The sequence below is a fragment of the Centruroides sculpturatus genome, unplaced genomic scaffold (genome assembly GCF_000671375.1).
Source record: "Centruroides sculpturatus isolate CEXI.00-Female unplaced genomic scaffold, Cexi_2.0 scaffold347, whole genome shotgun sequence".
NCBI classification, from domain to species: domain Eukaryota; kingdom Metazoa; phylum Arthropoda; class Arachnida; order Scorpiones; family Buthidae; genus Centruroides; species Centruroides sculpturatus.
Genome location: NW_019384871.1, coordinates 200,340 through 223,656, shown reverse-complemented (window position 1 = coordinate 223,656; position 23,317 = coordinate 200,340). Strand labels below are relative to the sequence as shown.

The 23,317-nt window shown below is 31.5% G+C and overlaps 1 protein-coding gene across 1 annotated transcript in view; it reads right to left on the bottom strand.

Moving 5' to 3' along the window:
* Window positions 1-1,947: 1,947 nt before the first annotated feature.
* LOC111630894 overlaps window positions 1,948-23,317 on the bottom strand; it is a 24,123-nt gene continuing 2,753 nt past the window's right edge. Inside the window, exons 3-4 of the mRNA XM_023375051.1 lie at window positions 10,717-10,908; window positions 1,948-2,401 (exon numbers count right to left, since the gene is read on the bottom strand). Of these exons, the coding sequence (XP_023230819.1) occupies window positions 2,121-2,401; window positions 10,717-10,908 (473 nt within the window). The 3' untranslated portion in view covers window positions 1,948-2,120. The remainder of the gene's footprint in view (window positions 2,402-10,716; window positions 10,909-23,317) is intronic.

Below are 23,317 nucleotides of genomic sequence, written 5' to 3'. Positions count from 1 at the left end.
GTAAAAGAATTGAGATAAATTTTAAACCTAACAACAATGCAACATATCACATTATACACTGCTCAATACATGCCCACTGTTTTGATTTCATCATCCCAAGATGAAATTGACTGTCTCAAAATTGTATTTGACATGAAGGGATTATAAGTCCAAGTGGTTAGGTAAAGGGTTGATCAGTTTTAGAGCTTCTACAAACTACAGCTTTGAGAGAATTCAACAGTGAGCATACACTCATATCACTGTGCTAGCAGAGGGATAACCACATGGGTGTGAAGAAAGGGTCACGTCATTGAGTGTTCTAGCACACATTTGCTAGTGTTTTGCTCTCACAAAGCTGTAGTTTGCTGCGGCTCTAATGAGTCCTATGGAAAATTCTGATCTAAGAAAATTTGGTCATCTGGAGAGGTTTTACTGTAATAAGATTTTATAATTGAAATTAAATTGCTCTCTCATTTAATGACAGAAAAAATTTTGATTACTTTATTAGGAGAACATTAGTATAGGTTTCTTTAAATAGAATTTTTTAATTTTATTTGCAGTATAATAATTTTTTTCACAGTAAACTTCAGAGAATCATACTGCAGTAACATATTTTGTGTAAAGATCAATTTCTCACAATAAAAATTATTAGTTTTGCTGCTTCATATATTTAATTTGTATCAACTAATGCAATAAAAATGGATAGAGGATAAATTAAATTAATACTTAGAAAAACAAAGCAAAACAATAACTTATAGTTTGAATAAAATAAAAGTCAATAATATTTTTTCAGGACATCATATGAAATATATTTTGTGAAATATAAAAGATAATTATTTAAATTTTGATTCTTAAATCATATAAAATAATTATGTTCACATTTTTACACAAGTAATCTTTAATGTTTTTTTTTTTTTATATTATTTCCCAAAGAGAAGAATAAAAATATGATACACATTTCATATTGTTGTTATAAAACAAAAGAACAGTGATTCTATTAACTGAAAATTTATTTATATATGTATATATATATATATTTAAATATTTTTTTTTTATCTACATGATTATTTTATATGTCAAACATTTTAATTTCATATAGTGTGAATTCAGGCGTATATGTTCTGTTGAATATTCAACTGTAATAAAATCAAGTTCTTCATTTGGTTTGAATGATCAATTTTTAACAAATATTTAAAATTAATTCATTTTGTATAAAGTAATTTTTCATTTCAACAATGATCAATGAATATATTTTTTTAAAAGTTTAATATATCTTATTGAAATGAGAACACATCTGATATAATGAAGATGTCAAACATTTACTTAATTTGTGTTTCCATTTAAGATGCCCAATCAATCTGAAAATATCAATCTGCATTTATTTTTTTATGATTTCCAGTAGAAAACATATTTGAGTAGGAAAATTATTTAACAAATGGCTAATTTACAATTAACAAAATTATTGAAATACAAAGTAAAAACATTTATCATGATGATGAAATATTGAAAAAGTTAGTGTAATACATTAAAATGCAATATGCTACATAAATAAAACTTATGCAAATACTAGAATTTGAATATTTCTCTTGAATTTGTTACAATAAATATTTTTACATGAATTCATAGACCAATTATGGAATGTAAGAGCAAAATATTTATAACAAAAATCACAATTAGATTATTGATTTATTATTATTTTTATTTTAGTCTCTGTAACATTGATTGCAACATATTGACAAGAATAAGAGGTAAAAATAAAGAAGTTAATCATATTAAAAACCATGAATAATTTTGAAATGTAACTTGAGCAGTTAATTATGTTTATTTTGAAAGAATTAACATAATAGCAACAGAGTGAAAGCCATTGATAATTGATAGCGAGTGAAATTAATTCCTAAATTACTGCTATGAATTCTATGTAAGGATGTTTCTTTTCTGAAATAACAAACCATTTGTTTGAGAGGTAACGTTTGTTTGTAATTAAATTCAAATTCAGAAATGTAACCAGATCATATGAGCTAGAGAGAAATTCAATGAGACAGGATGTGATTCTCTTCAAATAACAGACAAACTTCATATAAATATTTCTTTGCAGTTTTATAAAAATAATATTCTGGTCATACTACCCCAAAATCCTTTTGTTAAAGTTTCTTTGAACAGCTATTTCTATCCTTTCTACATAGAGGCCTCAATTGGAATTTGTTGGTCTTGATATTTAATAGTGCACTCTGAGCAATAGTACTTGACTCAAAAACTGCTAATACTTGATGTTTTGATCCTATAACTATATCATTTCCACCACAGTTTTTTCCATCAGCAAGAATAAACTGAATTTTTCCACCAAAATTTATTACGGGTTCCAGGTAGCGTTCCATGTCGGTTTTCTTCATTCCAAAAGGAAGGCCTTCAACCTGAAGAACATCTAAATAGCAAAATAATAATTATTAAATATTTATATAATGTAATTTAAAACAAAGTTAAAAGCTCCAAATATTTCACAGTAAACTTAATCAAATAATGAGCAATTATTTATTGTGACATTGTCACAATGCTGGGCTGCAATTTTTAATTTATTTAATTTAAAATATATGCTCTCCACCTCAAATTAGTAGTGGTTAGCACCTATACATTATATCGTACTTTTCCTTTAACAATAGAGTCATGCCAGTCATCTATCTGACACGTTTCAGGGAAAAATTTTTGCATTGAAATAACATGACTTCTGGTTTGCATCAGAAATTTGTCAATTGGGGCCTTCTGCCCCTAAGGTTTCCTATCTGATCTTGTCTTTCATCTATCTAACTCCATTCTTGAGATTAAGGAAAGACAGACAGACAACAGTGGAAATTTTTTATTATTGGGCTGCAATTTGAAAAAAAATTAATTTTTTCAAATTTCAGCCCAATAATAAAAGAAACAAGTGTATTTAATGGGTGTTTCTTGGAATAAATTTGTGTATATGTTAATTAATTGTGTATGTATAGTGTTACAAGATGTAATTATTGTGTATATGCTTTTATTGGTATATGCTATCTACAATGATGAATGTCTCATCTTCTATATGAATTAGCATTTGTGTTAATGTATCTGTTCTATAACTTATTGTTAATAAAAATTTAACAATTATCATAAAATCAGAATTTTATTAACAATTTTTATCTTTGCTCTGGAAGAGTCCTTAAGGAATCATTAGTTTTTAGAATTACTAGCATTTTTATCCCCAAATTCAAGGCAGTTTTGCAGCTTTGCATTTGCCTCAGCTAGAAGCTTTTGTGCAGCTTGTGTATTATTACTTAAATCCCTTTCTTTTTGTCTGAGTTTATTCAGTTTAGTTTGTATTTTCTTTTTTCTTTTATAAGTTTAGCTTTCAATAATTCTTTGCTCAATATTGTGTAACTTTCTCCTCTGCTTTTTCTCTCCCTCTCTGTTAGTTCTTATACCACGTATAGCCAGTTTGCACTTGTTATACATCTTAAAAGGTCCTTTGTAATGGAAACAGTATGTACTTTTCTATTATACAATTTCACATAATCTTTTATTGTTCTTTGTGCATTGATGGTATTGTCACTTGTGTGAACAAATAATTGTTAGCATATATTTGTTAATAAAGAAGCCACAATCCACATCTATACACAGTACATTTGATCAGTAACAGTTAATACACCATAGTCACTTTTCCAGAATTCTAACTTATTCTGCTCTTAACATGCCAATTTTCCTAAATGCCAGTTTCTTGCTGATACAAAGACCACTTCAAAATTATCATAAAAATTAGGCATTCTACAAATCATTGTAAACATCTGGGTAAATCAGTTAACCGCATCTTCAATTTTTCTCATAGAACAGTGTTTTTCAACCCTTCATGTGCCATGATGCATTTGTATGTTGTGAGTGCGCCTGAAGTGTCTCACAGAAATATAAAATATATTTTAGAGTTTTGGTTAAGCTCTTTTTTTAAAAATTTCATTTATCTTTTATCTTTTTACTACTAACCAACAAAAAGAGAAAGAAGGTATTCACTAAAATGCCAATTTTTGAAAATTTGCAGCATCAGCATCTCTCTCTCACAAAAATTCTCTCTCTATACCATATGCCAATTTACTAAATCTTTGGAGCTTCTATAAATGTTGCAGCTTACCAGCTTAAACACACTTAAAGATTGATACTAGCTTTTTATGCATTAATTCAAATATTTTTTTTATTTTTATAGTATATTTGTAAAATTCTGAGTTTTTGTCTTGGTTATTTTAACTTCTGTATTATCAAAACTTTTTAAAAATCAACCATAATTTATTTTAAATTTTAAACATTTTATTTTAAAAATTATGATATGCTGTAGAAATCTTATTAAATACAAAGTGTGTTTCAAATCCAAAAAGGTTGGAAAAACACTTTCATAGAAAAATGCAACACTACATCTCAATGAAGAGAATTTTTTTAGTGGTAAGTGACTCAATAAGTGTAAGGTTGCTCACTTGTAAAAAGATCTAATGTCCATCCAAATAAGTTTACTTTTCTCTTTGGGAAGTCTAGCAAGTAGATCAACATTTATAAATCAACTACAACTACTGTCTTTCTAAGAAGCAAAAGATTTTCAAAGTTCTAAACATATACTAAGCAAAGTTTCGTTTTTTCTTTTTCTTTTATGACTGGTTTTAAAACCTGTACATAAAATTTTTACAAGCTCATTTGACTTTGTAGAGTAAGTGAATCAAGGAACCCTCATTTGAAAAACAGAAAGAAATCTGTTGAACAAAACACATACTGCTTTGATGAAATGTAAGTAAATCACACTTGATTTATCTGAAATTACTTCTTTGATTCTCAGATATCTTGGATTGCCTGGATCCTTTCCCATTTTACTAGCAACATGATTTAAGAAGTATTTGTTCAAAGCTTGCCATTGACTAATCACTGGTTAAACGATTGAATGTTTTTGGTTAAAGGCTCAACTAATGGCATTTCACCATATCTAAGAAAAAACTGATTACTGAGATGTAGCATTCTTGAACTATAATCACATCCTCATGATATTCTGCTGGCATTTTTAACTATAAAAAAAATCCACAGCAAAATTCACTGACACTTTTAGAAAAAGCTGTATGAATAGTATGAAGGTTGTGTGAGCCAATATTAAGTTTATCTCTTCTCATTTTCTTCATTTCTTCATCAATTTTTGACTGAAATGTTAACATTTGGACCATCTATTGAAAACATCTGCATTTTCTGCAATGGGGTCTGAATCTTCTTTTAGGACAGAATGATAACAAATATTATTCTTATCTGCTTCAGCTTGAATTTTAAAATTTTTTCAACCATTCCCAAACTATAGCCATTGGGTCAAATCCAGCCAGTGACACACATTGATCTGGCCCATGAACATATTTGACTCATCACATAAATGAGAGAAGTAGGTCAACTTTTTGTTTATATGGAATATGCAAAATATTTGTGGCCTGCCTATCTGCAACTTTGGGCAACTCTATTTTAGACCAATATTGAAAATGTAAATTTAGCTATTTCTTCACCTGGTTGTTTGTCATCTCATCGAATTCTAAAGTGCAGAATTCTTCTGAAGTAGATCTTTGATGAATTCATTGTGAAAATATGGTCATAATCCATGACTGACTACATATATGATTTGTTCATGTTTGTCATAGAAGAAAATCTGTTATCACTAAACATAGTTTTGGGAATATCATCACAATAATCATATGAATAATTGCTAGTAAATGATTTAATGCACTACATTTGATCATTTTTTCTTCTTCACACAGATCCTCATGCACATCCTTGAAGTTGATATACTTCAAAGGATGTAGCTGCTAACATTACTCTGTATTCTGCTGTAGTTCATTATGTCTGTCAGTGCTAATTGCATGTTGAACAGAAATACAGTAGAGCGTCGATTTTCCAAAAGTCAATCATCCAAAACGTCAATCATCCGAAAGAATTCCAGTCGGCAAATTTAAATTTTCGCCAGTGCTGTGGCGCTTCAATCTTTGGCTGTGTCTTGGGCTACTCAAATATTTTACGTTTTTGATACTAAATTAACATCTGAAGTACAATTTTTTATTATTTTTATATTTTTCAATATATTTATTTTGTTTGTACAAAATAAAAAAATAATTTTTAACGATACAATAGTCTTTGTTAGGCTTAACATCGACGAAAATTCAACGCGAAGCGACACGCAACGGAGAAAAATTTCGACATCGGATACGTTAAACTATTTTTTCGTACGTAAATCAGTTATCCGGACAACCCCAGTCCCCAATTGATTCGGAAAATCGACGCTCTACTGTAGTCTTTTAATAAGCATCTGATGAGTTGGTTCTGCCAATGCTTTGTTTCATTCCTGAAGCATGTTGAAGTAGTCACAGTTTACCTGAATTTTTAAACGAAAGTGGATATTTGCATTTAGCATACATTGGTCCCACATGTTTGACTAATTGGGACTAAGTAATCCTTTATGAACATCAAATTCTCAAACTTTGAGTTTCATTTTCAATGTTAAATTTGTAATTTGTTCCAAGACTTTATGTATTACTGCTGTTTTAAAAAAATTTTGAGAAAATAAATGGTTTTATTAACTAAATATACTGTGCAATGGCATATAGTGCTGCAAAAATCATTTTATTTAAGCCAAACAAAAAATAATAAACATAACTTATGACAGACATCATACAAATGAGTGAGTGCAATGCTAAAAGCACCTGCATGAACATCCAGTTCATGCAGGTGCCAACTCCAGCTTACAGTACTATGTAATTTCCCATTTCCCAAAAAGCCAAAACCTTTCATGAAAGTTGAAATTTTGGTGCATAAATTTCCAATCATGAATGATCGAATTCCTGAACATCAAGGGTATAATATATCTGGAGAAGAACTTTTATCCTATTCATATCAGCTTGACATTAACTGATGACTAGAATCCTTCATATGCAACCATGCAATTTGAAATTTGGTTTCTCCTGCTGACATTGTTGAGATAGTAAAAATAGTCTTTCAATGTTTTTAATACAAACTAATTTTTAAATCCCATGTCATTTACAGTTAAAAAAAAAACAACTATGAAGCAATGGCTCAGAATATACACCATAATTCACTGGTGAATAGTCAATTTTATATCTTGCATACAGATTAAAAGTCAGTAAATAATAATTAGAATTCCATATGTATTATTTCTACTTTTTGTAATCACTGTCACTTACCATTTCCCCAAATAAGTGAAATTCAAGTAGTTATAGCATCCTTAAAGTTATGCAATTCTTAAAATTTATAATATAGATTTTGAATAAAATTAATAGTGTAATGATGTGTTTTTGTGAAATTTATGAATATTTGCATTTGAAATGCTTGAACAGAATAAAAATATTGAAACATTAATTACTAGCAGATATATACACTGTGGCTAATATATACACATCAGTATGTTTTGAATTCCTTTTATTTACAATGTGCATTGTATTTGTTTTTTATTTATACAGATATTTAGGATAAAAAAAATTTATAGAATATAAAATTTTAATAAATACATAAAAATATAAATACAACTTTTACAAAGGTAAAACCTTGCTTTTGTCATTCTTTTCGCCGTTATTTATTAAATGTAAATAACACCAGCCATGTACTTCTATTATTTTTTACATAAAAATTTTAATTAAAAAAAATTAAGAAAGTAAATTTTAAAAGGTAAATAGAATCATACTGTAATGGAACTGGATGCATCACCATTATTTCTCTCCCATTTCAAAGATTTAATTGAGGACTAAGTACTTACATTTTCATTTAAAAATTAATTTAAATTTGCATATAGTTCAATAGTAGTTATATATTTACTAAATACTTTCCTACTTATTTTCATGTTTATAGTCAAACATTCAAACAATATAGTTGTTAGAGATAAAAATGATTCCTATTCCAGCAATGATTATGACAACACATCCAGTTCTGTTGAGGGCAATTTTATTTCCCCTTTTAAAATTTACTTTCTTAATTTCTTAAAAGGAATTTAATACATACTATTGTGAGGTCCCAGACTTCATGGAATTCATAAAAATCAGTTGATTTAGAGAAAATTTTATTTGTAAAAAAGGGGAGAAGAAAAAAATGTTTGTAGTCAGACACCCTTTTGTTTATGTTAAAATGTGACACAGAGTCGTACATTTTAGAAGGAATGTCGCCATATGATTGACCATCTCCAGTTGGGAGATTGAATTATGCTTTGGGTTTGACCTCTCCCACGCTCCAAGTCAGGATCTTATTATGCTTAGTAATTAGGGACCAGCCACCTGAAAAGCATGGACAAGGGAGATCAACCAATTGGAATGGCCGATTGAAAAACAGAGATTGATATAATCCCTGGCATTCAAGGACACATTGTATTCAGTTAGTCAAGACTCAGTCAGTCAAAACACACAGTGTGTCAATGTGCCAAGTTCAAATCCTCTGGATCATATCTACCTATCTGGACCTTGTGTCGATGTATACATAAAAAGTGAAATTAACATTGCTAGTCTCTGACTGCACCAACTTCTCCCTCCTGTCAACTCTAAACTCCAGTGAAACACTTGCCTGTCATCCTCACAAATACTGCCTCGGGGCTGCCATCATCATCTATTTTTCCTTGTTTCGTGGAGAAGGCCACCATCTCCAACTGGACATTGTACCACATGGATTATCTACAGATTATTTAGACCGTCATCCGAAGGAATCTTTTTGTAGAATTTGTAAGCATCCTTTCAGTCTTAATAAATGGGTTATGTGTAAAACACGTGTCATTTTTGCCACTTAGACACTGCCCACATACATGAGTGCCCCTTTGCCATTCATGACACAGAGTAAATAGATTCCCCCTGTAATCATCAAACTCACACTGGTGTCAGAGAAGTGGGATTTTAAGTCCCCAATTTCCACTAGTGTCAGCTATGTTATGGATATATTAGTGGTATGACTGTGTGCACATTAGCTAGTTGTTAAAGATGAGAAATGTTGTAAATTGTTAAAAATGAGAATGTTTGTATGAAAATATATAGGAAAATAGGTCTGAGTTTTGTAATGGTGCAGTAGTTTTGTGTAGTTTCAATGAATAGACTGCACTGAATAATGCTGACTGGTTGCTGTGTGTGAATGAGGTGGTGAATGTGTTTGTGATACAGTAGTCATACTTGGGCCAGTATAGCATTCTTCACTGGTAACTGAAGGAAATTGTGGCAGATATTTTGAATGTGAGCCTCTACCTAACCACAATCATGAACTCACCTGAGCAATATCTGAGCAGGTATCTTACTGTGAATGTTTAACAACCATTTTTTATCAGCAAGAAATGGATGTGCTTATATGCCTAACAACTAGCTGTTTATAACTCAGCTGCTCAACATGAGGAACAGATGCTGTTTAGCAGTTGACCCTATTTATGCTCCTGTCAACATCTCTTTATGATTCATTTGGACTACCAAACTCTCTCATCTCAATGAGATAACTATTGAGAGTGTAGTTATTACTGACTATAGTGATTATAAACGCAAAGGAGTGATGAATGTTTCGAATAAGTTAAGTTGGTTAAAATGTATTCATACAATAGTAAAACTTCAGTTTTTCACAAAAAATTTTGGTTATTAATATTAATGAAATTAATAAAATTTTGTAAAAGAGAAATGTTATGGGAAAATTATTCCACATAAAAATAATTAATAAAGCAATATGTAAAATAACAATTTTTTTATAAGCATGAAATTAATTTTTGTACATATAAATAATTATGTATGTACAGTAGAGCGTCGTTTATCCGAAATGTTGGTTATCCGAAAGAATTCCAGTTGGCAAATTTTAATTTTCACTAGTGCTGTGGCACTGCAATCTTTGTCTATATCTTGGGCTACTCCAATATTTTTTTGATTCATGTGTGTGTGTTTTAGCTGGCAGCACTGGCAATTTTGTGTGTCATGCTGAATCAAACTACTAGATTAACTTCTAAAGTATAATTTTTTTTGTTTTTATATTTTTCAATATATTTATTTTGTTTGTAAAAAATAAAGAAATAATTTTTAACGATACAATAACCATGATTATTATTTTAAAAACTTTACATTAGGCTTAACATAGATGAAAATTGAATGCAAAGCGACACGCAACGGAGAAAAATTTCAACACGGGATAGGTTAATATATTTTTTCGTACATAACCAGTTATCCGAACAACCCCAGTCCCCAATTGATTCAGATAAACGACGCTTTACTGTATTTTATATTTACAGATACTTTCCTATGTTAATTTTAAACATGATGAAGTCAACAATGATTATTTTCATCAAAAAATATTTATTTCATATGGATAAAATAAATAAAATTATAAATTTTTTAATTAATTTAATTATTAATGTAATATAAATACGTTGTATTACAAGCAGTATTACTACATTAAGAAATATATTTATATTATTTAAGAAAAACAATACTGTCTAGTAATTCTTGAACAGTTCTAAGCCTTTTCCTTTCTTGTTAGTTTCAATTATCCCAGATGTACTAATTAAATTATCATGTACAAAAAGTAATTCTTTTTTTGGAAGAACTAAATATATGTCATAGATGTAGAAAAACCTTAGCTTAATTAATAATTGATACAAGCTTAAACAATACTGATATTAAATTAATAACTGATTATAAAGTGTGAACTATAAACAAATTAAATTTATTTTTTCTCAAACTTTTTCCTAACAATTAATTTAATACTTACTTCCACTTTTTGAATCTTGCATATTATTATTTGAAGAAATTCCTCTATTAGCATTATTACTGGCTGCTTTTTCTCGTTGTTTACGTGCTTTGGATTGGCGCGTATGAGAATGCCTTGTACCATTATGCTGTTGCTGAGACATAATAAGGGTATTAAAAGTATGCTGCAATGGATGACCAATGAATTGAATATCTGTAATAGAAATATTTTTATTAAAAGGATAATTCCAAAATTATATCAAGGCAGACATCAAAATATTTATAAATGTACAAAAATGTTACATGTCCAGATAGAATTGTCTAATTACTGAAAAAGTTGTCAGACAGTTTTGTCTTAAACAAGTATGTAAAATGATTTACAGTTGTGGTACAAATGTATGGCATGAAATCCACCAAAGTGCCTTAAAATTGCTACTCCAATATCCTATAAAAAGGTTTGCATAGGCTCACAAGTTTCACTGTACCCACTGAGATCTATGAATGCCAGGAATGCCAGTATGATACAGAGTTTGATTTGCTAGTATGATAATCAAGTTAAGCACAAAGTTTGAAAAAATAAAAGAAAAATGAAGAACAAAGTCACATCACCAGCTGAAGAAATTTTTCCAAATTGCTCACCATCTGGGCTGCTCTGACAGAGGTGGTGTTAAGGGCAGTGGATACATCAGAGTACACATACACAATGGCAAGGCTCTGGACATCCCAGACAGACCACCAGGAGAGGAGAGATAATTATCTGATCATGAGACAAGCAAAGACTTTGTTCACATTCCAGAGACAGAAAGAAACCTTACTACAGAATACTCTCTCTTCCCAAACCATTGGCAGGCAACCAACAAAGGAAAATTTGTATGCACAGCGACTGCTTCCTGCCATTAGCACCCTAACATCATTTACACAACTTTCTTTACAATGGTGCAGTGAAAAGGAAGCATGGACTGCTACAGACTGGCAGCATATCATCTTTAGCAACAAATTTTGGCACTGTTTGGAAACAGATGACCACTATGTTAGAGTATGAAAATCAGTGGCGAGTGTTTCAATCCCACCTTTATTGTTAAGTGGCACATTGTTTTCATGCTGTTGGTGTGCTGGTTTGAGGAGCCATTTCACATGATAAGTCAGTCACCCCTAAAATGATTAGATGTCTCAAATTAGATGGGACATCTGGTCACTTTAACTAATATGTTTCTTCACTAATACTTTTAATATGATTTCCCAATTTTAAAACCATTTGAATATATTTGTGAAACAGTCCAAAAGCATTTTTGGACTGTTTCACAATTATATTCAAAAATAGCCAATATTCATTGCATGAATTGCAAGTCAATGAAGAATCACATACAAGTTAGTGTGAAAATGTTAATATCTAATTGTGAGGATCAGTTATAAAAAAGGGGTTGATGGTTTTTGCTAATTATCTGAGTTTAAAAAAATGGTTAAAGCAAACAATGCTACATACAGAGCCAGAATTAACTGTTCACTGTTGCTATCATCATAGATCATTATTTTGAAAAAAAGGATATATGAAAAAGTAAAATATTAATTGGTTGCTTGTAACTTATCAATGATGTTAGGTGTATTAAATACTTGGCTTGGATGTCACGCCAACAGATAACTCAATCAAAAACTTCAGACTAGGAGGCGTTAAAGAGAATTAAGAGAAATATTTTAATCTTGCACGTGCTTTCAACGTAAATATGTACGTCGTCTTCAGGCAATTCAAAATTGAATAGAGAATTCAAACAGAACATTTAAATTTAAGCATTAACNGAGGCGTTAAAGAGAATTAAGAGAAATATTTTAATCTTGCACGTGCTTTCAACGTAAATATGTACGTCGTCTTCAGGCAATTCAAAATTGAATAGAGAATTCAAACAGAACATTTAAATTTAAGCATTAACGATATTAGTCGTTTTTGGAATATAACTATTAAAAATAAGATTTAAATTTTAGAATTAAAAACATTTAAAATTGGCGTGCATGCGTTTTAAAACAAATAAACCCCGATTGGAATGGCTATTAATTAGGATCATTGAAATTAAGAAGCCTTTTTTGTAAACGCGAAAAATTGGCGTGCATGCACCTTAACATGCATAACATAAGAACCAATTAGAACGGCTATTAAGAACAAGTAAATTTTAGACATTAAATTAAAAACATTTTGTAAATACGTATAAAATTTTTGGCACGCATGCATCTTAACAAAGACAGCATAGAAGTTGATCAGAAATGAGCTATAAGTGCAAGTTTACATTAAAATTTAAATATAAAAGCGTGGGACATACTTTAAAATACATAAAAAATATGTAACATATAAAGAGGCCGACGTGTATGTGCCTTGAACCACATAGGAGGTGCGGGAAATGAGTATACAATTATTGTTGAATTTTTAACTGCCTGTATAAATTAATCCAGATGTCCAGTAAGTCAAGGGTAGAGGAGTTGCATGGGAAGAGCAGTTTTGTGAGGAGGGCCTCCCAAAATATATAGCAAGTTCCCTTCATCACAGCATTTGAGTATTGCCACTCAATTCCAAAGGGCTATGTGGTGTTGTTGTATCACCAATTTGGAAAGTTCAGTGTTGCAATTGCCAAGTGCCACTGAATGTTGGTGTTCAGATACGCGAGCAGCCAGCATTCTGGTTGTCGCTCCTATATAATAGGTGTATAGTCCTGATATTGGATTCTGCAAGGGAATGGAGTATACACAAGATTTTTCCAGGGTGAAAGTAGCATCTCTATCATTACACAAGATTCGTCACAGACATGATCGTTGGGGAAATAGGTAAACGAAAACCATTCTGCCTAAAGATCCGGGCCGTGAAGCGTCCACAGTATGGGAGTGAGGAATGGAGCATTGTCCAATCCCTTGGTCTGCGCAATGTGGTGGCAGGGAAGAGAGATTGTATAACGCTGCTTGTGACATGGATGTATTTGGAGAAACTAAATCCTGCTGCATACACCGCCGTGCAGACAGCTTCCAGTTCAGTATTGATAAGATGTTGTGTCAATGGTAGTAAGAATGCCCGTCTGATCAAGGGAGCTATGGCTGCATTAACATATTGCTATGGCTAGTATTATGGGTGGGATATTGCAAAACTCCAAGCCTTCCTGGGATTTGTGAATGTGAAGTCCAAGAGAATGATTTTTCTCCCAACTTCCTTCTCCCAAGTGAAGTGTATAGAAGCATACATCTTTGATAAGTGATGTTCTAATACCCGGAAGGAGTCTTCTGTATCCTGCCATGCCAAAAGAATATCATCTACGTATCTTAAATAAATTAAGGGGTAAGCTATGGTAAGAGGGAATTTAAAAACACTGTGCTCAACACGCTGCATGATAAGTTCTGCCAATACAGCTGATAGTGGTGAGCTCATCAGCACCCCCTGCTTCTGCAAGTAAATCTTTCCATTGAAGTGGAAGTAATTGTGCTCCGTAATAAAGAGTAATGCTTCACGAACTTCTAAAACTTGCTGTGCAGTAAAGCCCTCTTTGATAAGCAAGGTATTGGTTAGCATCACCGCTTCGAAAATGCAGTACCAAAGGGTACAACGTAACAACATCTATTTTATAAAATGTGTAGGTATCTGGATTCAAGCCAGCCAGCATAGCGCATAACTTTTCTTTAGCCGTGACAGATGAGGACACTACTTGGGAGGAGGAAGGAAGTAGCCCACCTAGCAATCTAGCAAGTGCTTTTTCAAGGAAGTATGCGGGATCAGGACCTCTTATTGACTAAAGGCCTTAACGGCCAACTCTCTTTGTGAGTTTTTGCTTCAAAGAAAAGCCTGGGGCAAGTGACGTTGGATTGGGGATCCAGGCATCCTGAAAGAACAGAAGTAATCCCTGGGAGAGTGATTATTTTCTTTGTTTTCCTTAACACAGATGGGGTTGGGTCTTCTGGTAAGATGACAGCTTGCAACTGGTTTAGAAAGTCTGTGGCCCTGCTTAAGAAGTCTTCCTCCCTGCATAGAACGAACTTCTTGTCTTTGTCTGATATCAGAAGTCTCATGTTGGAAGTTGATAAGTACAGTCTTACAGAGTGGCCACAGGGACTTTGTTTAGTTCGAGCAGAATTTTGTCTTCCTCCCTGCATGGCCAAAATGACTAATGTTGTTAATGCTTAAATTTAAATGTTCTGTTTGAATTCTCTCTTCAATTTTGAATTGCTTGAAGACGACGTACATATTTATGCTGAAAGTGCTTGCAAGATTAAAATATTTCTCTTAATTCTCTTTAACGCCTCCTAGTCTGAAGTTTTTGATTGAGTTATCAATGATGTCAGAAAGATAGAAAATCAATGACTTTTGATTGGAATTGATCACAACTCTTCTATCATCATAACACAAAGCTTTGCCTCTCATCACACTTTTTACATTTCAGGATCAACATTTTATTCACAGTTGTGTGTACTTTCGATAGTTAATGACTATACTCTTCAGGCTGATTCAATTATATTCAAATTGAACATGATTTTTATATATTTTCTCATCATATCAGGACTATTTTCTGGATGGTGTAATAGTGGAAATGACTGTTCTTTAAACCAATCTTTAGTTGAACCAGCTAAATGGCATGGTGTTCCATCCTGCTGATAAATAAAGTTCAGTTTTCCCATCTTCCACACCTGTACTAAATTGGGCAGTGGGAATTAATCTTCTAATATTTTAATGCAGTCAACCAAATTCAAAGTGTTTTCAGTGAAGCAAAATGGTAACTAGTTTTCATATTGGGTTAATTAATATTTTACATTTTAAAAGTATTTTAAATGATGTAAACTAATCAATAATAATGAAAATAAGTTTAGTATTAACATAGTTTAATCAGGATGTATATATAGTTAATATTAATAAGTTAGTGTGAGAATACAGGGGCTGTTACTTAAGTGATTAGCAACGTGCTCCCTATCAGAACTTACAGTCTGCTCACATTGTCTAAGGATGGCTAAATCGAGTGGAATTGAAGATCAAGATCATGTGATCTCGATCACATCAGGATGCTGACACCGGTTAAATGATTATTTTGCAGTTTAACTCGCGATTTAATTACTATTGCTATTTCTAAAAGGAGGGCTAAATTATTTGAAGTGGGGAGTGCATAGGTAAGTGATAGGATGTCTGGCCATGAACAAACCAAAAACACTTAGTTAACAAAGGAATAACAACATTTAATAATCTATATATATAAAAATGAATGTGTGTGTGTGTGTGTGTGTCCTTCATGCATTACCACACCGTTTATCCGATTGCTGTGAAACTTTGGGAAGTTGTTTAATATACTCCCATGAAGGTTTCTGGCATAGTACAATTGCCATGAAGCTTTGGGAAGTTTTTTAATACACTCCCACGTAGGTTTCTGGCATTTATCCTACGATAGATGGCGCACGTTTACACGAGCATTCAAGCACTGTGTGTACGATCGATTTCAAATTGTGAAGACCATTTCCCCCTTCAAAAAATATCTCTATATATGCATTTGTGAACTGTTATTTACGATATTTGTAATAATTTTTGTTTAATCACTTTATTTCAACTTTTTTTTGCTAATTATGTATTCGCTCGAACTTCGTTAAAACCTTAACTGTACCCCGAACAACAACCGAAGTTGTAGGAAGAAATTCGCGTATTTTACCGATCTAGGTATCCCCCCTTTTCCAAATTTTAATATCGACTCAAAATAATTTAAAAAGACAAATTACAATAAAACGGTTTATTATCCAACTATCAGAAATTTCACAACATGCCAAGGAAGAGAGGAAGGAGCAATTAAATAATTAAAATTATAAAGGATTAAAAAATATATATATAAATGGGGAATATCGCACTTCTGACAATCGCTGCGAGTGTGTGGGCTAAATTTGGAGAATCCGTGCTTCTCGCATGGACAACTGTATGTGGCCGGCTCACGCGTCGGAAAACCTTCCGATTTATTCGTGTACGCACCAGACGGAAAAACAAAAAATATCGTGTATCCAAAAACACTCCAATAAATAAATAGAATTGAAACGACACTTTGAAATGTTTTCCTGATGAAAATGAATAATAATAATAAGTTTCAATAAAAATGATAAAATGTAAATTGAATTTTATCATAACGAGTTTGCTTGAATTTCCTTTCTTCTGAGATCGCAGCAATGCATGATGGGTAAGCTAGTACAAAATAAAATAAAAGCAGTTTACAAATAGACTATCCCAAACTTAAATCTATCTTAACTATCCTGTCCCTAGTATAAGAGATATCAGAGTGAGTTTACAAACGATATTATATTATCTCTGTAATAACTTGACTTTTCCAATTCTATTTGGTGAGAGGAAGTTCCAATCCCCGAAGTATGGCACACAAATTCATAATAAGAGGATATTGGATGATGTGCAATGATGTGCATGGATTTTGGCGCGTATCCCTCTTTTATACTCTTTTCAACATCCAATGGATGTTAAGAGTTAAGATCATCTAACTGGGTGTCATGATGAGTCTTTGGTTTAGTCAGTCCTTTAGTCATGGGAGATGAAGATCTCTCAGGAACTGACTGTCATCACAGGATACATTTATTCCTTGTTCTCTTTGATTTTTAGCTTTGATAAAAATTTATTGAAATATTATACAGTGGAACCTCGGTATACGACCTTAATCCGTTCCTGATGTTTGGACTTATACCGAATAGGGCGTATACCAAACCAACCTTTTCCATAAGAAGTAATGTAAAAATGATTAATCCATTTTCATGTAAAAAAATGGCTGGCTTTAAACACCTTGCTTTCCTGGCTAGTTCCGCTCGATTTTTCATGAGATCAGCATGTATCTTTTTAGCTTTGTCGCAAATAATTGCTTCTGATACGCTGTCACCAGCACCAGCACACTGTTTTTCAGTTATCCAAAGCAAAAGCAATTTCTCAACATGATCTAATGTCTTCGATCTCTGTTTAGAAATTGATTTAACCCTTTTCGCAACATTAGCAGATTTAATAATGTCTTTATTTTTCACGGTTGTCAATATTGTTGTTCTCAGAATACAGTATGCAACAGTTAAATCTCAAACATGCATGCCACCTTCATATTTCTCAACAATCTCTTTTTTCAGTTCCATTTTGATTCTAGTCATTTTTTAGTTTTCTGTTGCTTTTCATTTGCCTTTTTGCAATTCATGATTAATAAAAATAATAAAATTTTACTTACAAATTAAAATCAGAAGAAATTTAACAAAGTTATAAACCGTGGCACCGTGAACATCTAGTCTGGTCTAGTACACTGATAGTGCTACTTGTTCATAGATGGCACGTATAATTGAATTAAGTTGTATACCGAACAAAAGTCATATACTGAGCAAAGTTTGTTTCATCCAAACAGGACATATTCTGAATTGGACATATTGTAAAGCAGACGTATACCAAGGTACCATTTTAATATTTAATTTTTAAATTATTTTCTACTAATTTTTAGAATAATTTTAGCTCAAAATATTCAGAATCTCACACTAAAATTCCACAACTAAACAACTAAAACTGTGATATATTCTTTAATGGAGTACATAAACTGTTACTTAGCTTTCCTAAAGATAGTGAGATAAACTGTTACTTAGCTTTCCTAAAGATAGTGAGATAACTCAAAAGTACTAAAAACAATGTAACTGTTATACAGTCCTTCCAACACTAATAGAACACAGTTTTTTCCTAGAAACTCTATTATTTTCATGTAACTTTAATGAAATTTTCTAGTACATTTTATAGTAAGATATCATCAATTATTGCACAAGATTGGAGAAAAATGATTAATAAACAAAAGAGCTAGATGCTATTAGCAAAAATAGAATGTCCAACATTAATAGAACATCTTGACTTATGATATCTTTAAATTAAAATTAGTAGCTGATCTTGTAACCATTTTTGGAAACAAGCTGAAAAATACAATTAGACATTGAATTAATCAACAATTGCAGTTGTTCTTGTGAAATATTTTCCCATGTCTCAATGAGAGCAGCCTTTAGTTCATTAACGGTCTTGTATTGCTTTCCACTAATATATATTTGGAAAACCAAGTCACCCCAAAGATTTTCAATTGGGTTTAAATCTGCACTGAGGAGTGGCCAGTCCAAAACTCAGACGTTCTTGCTCTGAAAAAAGGATAACGTTGATTTTGATACATGGAAGCTTGCATTATCCTGCATAAATTCAAAGTCCTGTCCAGCAATTTTCTGTCCACAAGTTTGGAACTGTCTCCAGACAAGCTGCTGATAAGTTTCAGAGTTGTTTCAACCTTCAATAAATACTAGACCTGTCTTTCTAATCCATCTAATTCCACTGAAGACATGAGTGTACCACCATCAGCTACTCTCTTTGAGTACTGCTTTTGATCTAGTCTTTTGTCTGCCCAATAATACTTAAAACTATCAGATTCATTGAAATTCCACTTTTTCTCATCTGAGAAAATTACTTTTTGCCATCTTTCCCCTCTTTCAAAGTTGTTTCTGGAAAACTGTAATCGTAGTTGTTTGTTTCTCCTTGAGCTGGCTGCCTGTCTTCATTTTGATGAAAGAAACATTGTCTGTTGATCCCAAAACATTATGTACTGTTGATTTACTGCAGCTCAGCTTAAATTCATTTTTGATTTTTTGAACAGATGTGTTTCCTTGCAGCGCACGTCAAACAATTGTGTGAGAATCTGGGAGCTTTTTTATATAATTTTTAATGAAAAGACACATTATTAGAAACTTTTCTTTATTCCCATCCATTTCCCATGGAATTAGAAAACAGACAAGCAGGTGTTAGTTTAACAGTAAACAATTGACTAAGAAATTCATGTTAACCCTTTTGCAATCATTTGTCAATATATCATCACGTAGTTTATTAATGAAACAAATCACTTCACAATTTATCGTCAATCTGAGAATTTACGATTCTTATAAAACATTCCATTTATAGATGGTACTACACTACTGTAGGTCATTCTATACACTTATTTCACATATTAATACCAAATGGCATTTTATTTTTATTTTATTTTAAGTATTTATAATTTTTTTGAAGCAAGAAATTTCTACGTGTAAAAATACTGTTTGACTTTGTTTTAATCAAAATGTACAGAACGAAATGGCTGTTTGTGCAGGATTACTCATGGATAATCTATACTAATATTATAAAGAGGTAATGTTTGTAAGTTTGTATGTAGCGGGTAATCTCCGAAACTACTCATCCGATTTCAAAAATTCTTTCACCAATATTTAGAATGGAACTTCAGGGTGGACATAGGTTGTATATTATTCCGTTAAATATTCATATAAATTAAAAGATATCATCTATGGTTAAGGCTTTTATGTCCAACAGATGGCGCTACGAGTACGACGACCTAAGTTTGCTTTTCTGTGAGGATGAACTAAAGCAGATCATCTATCTATCTATATAAATAAAAATGTAATGTTCGTTTGTTCCTACCTATTCCTTTGAAATTTTCACACAATGCTGCATTCGAATATACACGTGTTTTTATACAATATAAGTGTCAAAATTCCCCCACTGGGGGGAGATGGACAGGATTAAGGCTTACCATAAAGAACTCTGCTTCTATTTATACTATTTTAGATGCGGTTTTTTTGCGTTTTTGATTGCATTTTAATAGGGTACGTCAACAGAATATACACTAGAAAGGGATTTTTCAATATTCCCCCGCGGGGGAGAGGAACAGGATTAAGGCTTACCATGAAGAACTTGGCTTCCATTATACTATTTTAGATGCGGTTTTTTGCATTTTTAATTGTGTTTAATAGAGTATGTCAAGAGAATGTACACTAAGAAGGGATTTTTCAAAAAATTCCCTCCACGGGAGAAGTGTTATACATTTGTAATAGATACATTTTGAGCAACAACAACGTGTAATGGGGTCTGCTAGTCACATATATAATCAAAAAATGTTATCTATGATTGAGTTGTAAATTATAAATAATATTCAAACTGTCATTTTTAACATACTTTTTTGGGAAAAATTTTTTATGCTAGCAAAAAGAAACTTTACTACCGTAAACAATGAAAAGTAACGTATATACATGAATTTTTTCGTATGTGTATGATAATTGCTGGATTTTTGGAGAATTTTTGAATAATATAAGTTAAATGACCTAGAGTGAGTAAAGTTTGCAGTGAGAATTTTCGAACAATGAACAGTGAAAAGTCATGAGTTTAAAAGAGGAGTCTTTGAAAAACAAGTTCCTTCCCCCTCTCAAAGAGGTGAGAAAGTTTTGAAAGTTAAACAACTTCATGAAGTGAGTCTGACAACAAGTCAGATTCCCACTGCCCTAGCTGGCCCATCAATGACACACTGAAGGTGTCATCACTACAAACAGAAGGTCATGGGACCAAAATTCCCACACCAGAGAGGGAGATAATGGTCAGACACCCATTCATTGGGGCAGAATACCCAGAAGACGACAACACAGAGTTGTCCTGCCATAGTCACAGTCCCCAGGGAATATATTTAACTTTATGAATTGCGAAAGTGTCTTCCAAAACATCTCCCTGGTCCTCCATGGAGAAGTCCCCTCAGAAACAACAACCCACTACCACAATGAGGTATGATAATTAACCGATTTACGTAAACTCTCCCTCTCTTGGTCGACTTAAATCTTAAGTTTAGAGGCAGTATATATCCCATAGATATTGGATTGTATAGAGATGCATGTGCTATATGCTATACATATAATTGTAATTGTAGTTAGTTATTATACATTGCTTTATTTTCCTATTAAAGTTATTTTTTAGTTAAACTGGCATTGACTCCAATTGTTCAAACAGGTCATTCAATTGAATTATCTGCAACCTCCCCATTAAACTGATAGCCATCCTAGCCACCCAGTGATCACATGAATGGGTTTTACAAACCCGATGCCAATCAAAGGGGTTTAGAGCTTTACTCTCTAACCTCCGGCTTCTCACAATTGCATGTCATTCTCTAGGTGTTGTCGAACTCTTGCACCCACTGTTTCATTTCTCTGTTTGTTGCTCTTTATTATTGAGATATTTTGAGTTTATTGAATGAGGTCTTCCCAAATTTTTTAGCTATCCAAGTTACTTTTCTCCCTTCCTGGTAAAATACATCAATTTTGATCTTCTATACAGTTAGGTCTTTACCACATCCCATTTTTAATAGTAAGGTACTATACAATTTACTAAATCTTTCTTTCCACTTGTTGATTGTATTTTTTATGCAAATTTCATGAATTCCAATCATTACTTTCTTTGTAATTAATTTCAATCAGTAAATGTTCTATTAATGTTGGACATCCTATTTTTAATAATATCTAACTTTTTTGTTTATTAATAAATTTGCTCCAAACTTATGCTACAATTGTTAATATCTTACTATAAAATGTATTAGAAAATTTCATTAAAGTTACATGAAAATAATAAAGAGTTTCTAGGAAAACACTGTATGTTCTATTATTGTTGGAAGATAGAGATTTAATTCTGTGTGTGAACACACACACATACAATTAAAGTCTATCTCACAGTACATAGTTATACTATAAATTATTGATAGGATTTAAACAAATTGTTCTTAAACCTTATCAATGCATTTTAAAGTTTCAAAATGCACATCTGCTAAAATTTACTATCCAGTTTATATTGTGAAAAAACTAAATACAGTACTTGTTGCCATAAATATGCTGAAATATTGCAAGCATTTATTGTCAACTGCAAACATATATTATATCAAAATTTCACTGTATTTTGATTGCCTATAAAATAGATTTGTATTTGAATTTCTTAAATGTTAAGGTAAATTTTTGAGCATTCACAAAATTAATAACAAAGTGTAAACTTCATCATAGGATAGTTGTGTTTATTGTGAAAACTATTTGATTATTTAAATAAAATATTCTAGGAGAAAAAGTATGCTTAAGTTATATTAATGGTGTCCAGGTTTTGTAAATTTTTTTGAATGTATCAGTTATGCTAAAATTATATGAAGTTAATTCTATATATAAAATTATTTTATAAGAATAAAAATATTTCAAGCCAATAAAAAAAAATTACATTCAATTACTTTTTAAAGCTTCAAAATATAACTCAAACTGAGAATGTTTCAAAACTAAATGCTTGGTATTTATATATTGATTTTATATATCAGCGAAGGAAAAAAATTCAATATTAATAATTGTTTGCTATGATTACATTATCACCAAAATTAATAACATATCAAAAAAACTAATTAAATATTTCTAACAGCAGCATTTTACTTACTGTAACATAGTAAGAAATTTTTGTAAATCAAATTTTAAATACATTGCACATACAAATTCTTGTATGTACAATGTATTTAATAATTTTAATATAGATAATAATTTGAATATATTGTATGGAAATTCATTGCAATTTAAACATAAAATAATTTTAATCTATATATATATAAAAATGTGTGTGTGTGTGTGTCCTTCATATTCTGTAATTTTTGCTCATTTTTATATTTTTCATGTCATGTATAAGTTCATCAGCATGTCTGGTGTTATTAATAAGACTCCTATTAATATCACTCCATGTTCTACCTTCTCAAATGCCTCTCTCATCATCCAGTCGTTGTAAAAGTTAAAGACCACATCCTTTAAGTCTTAAA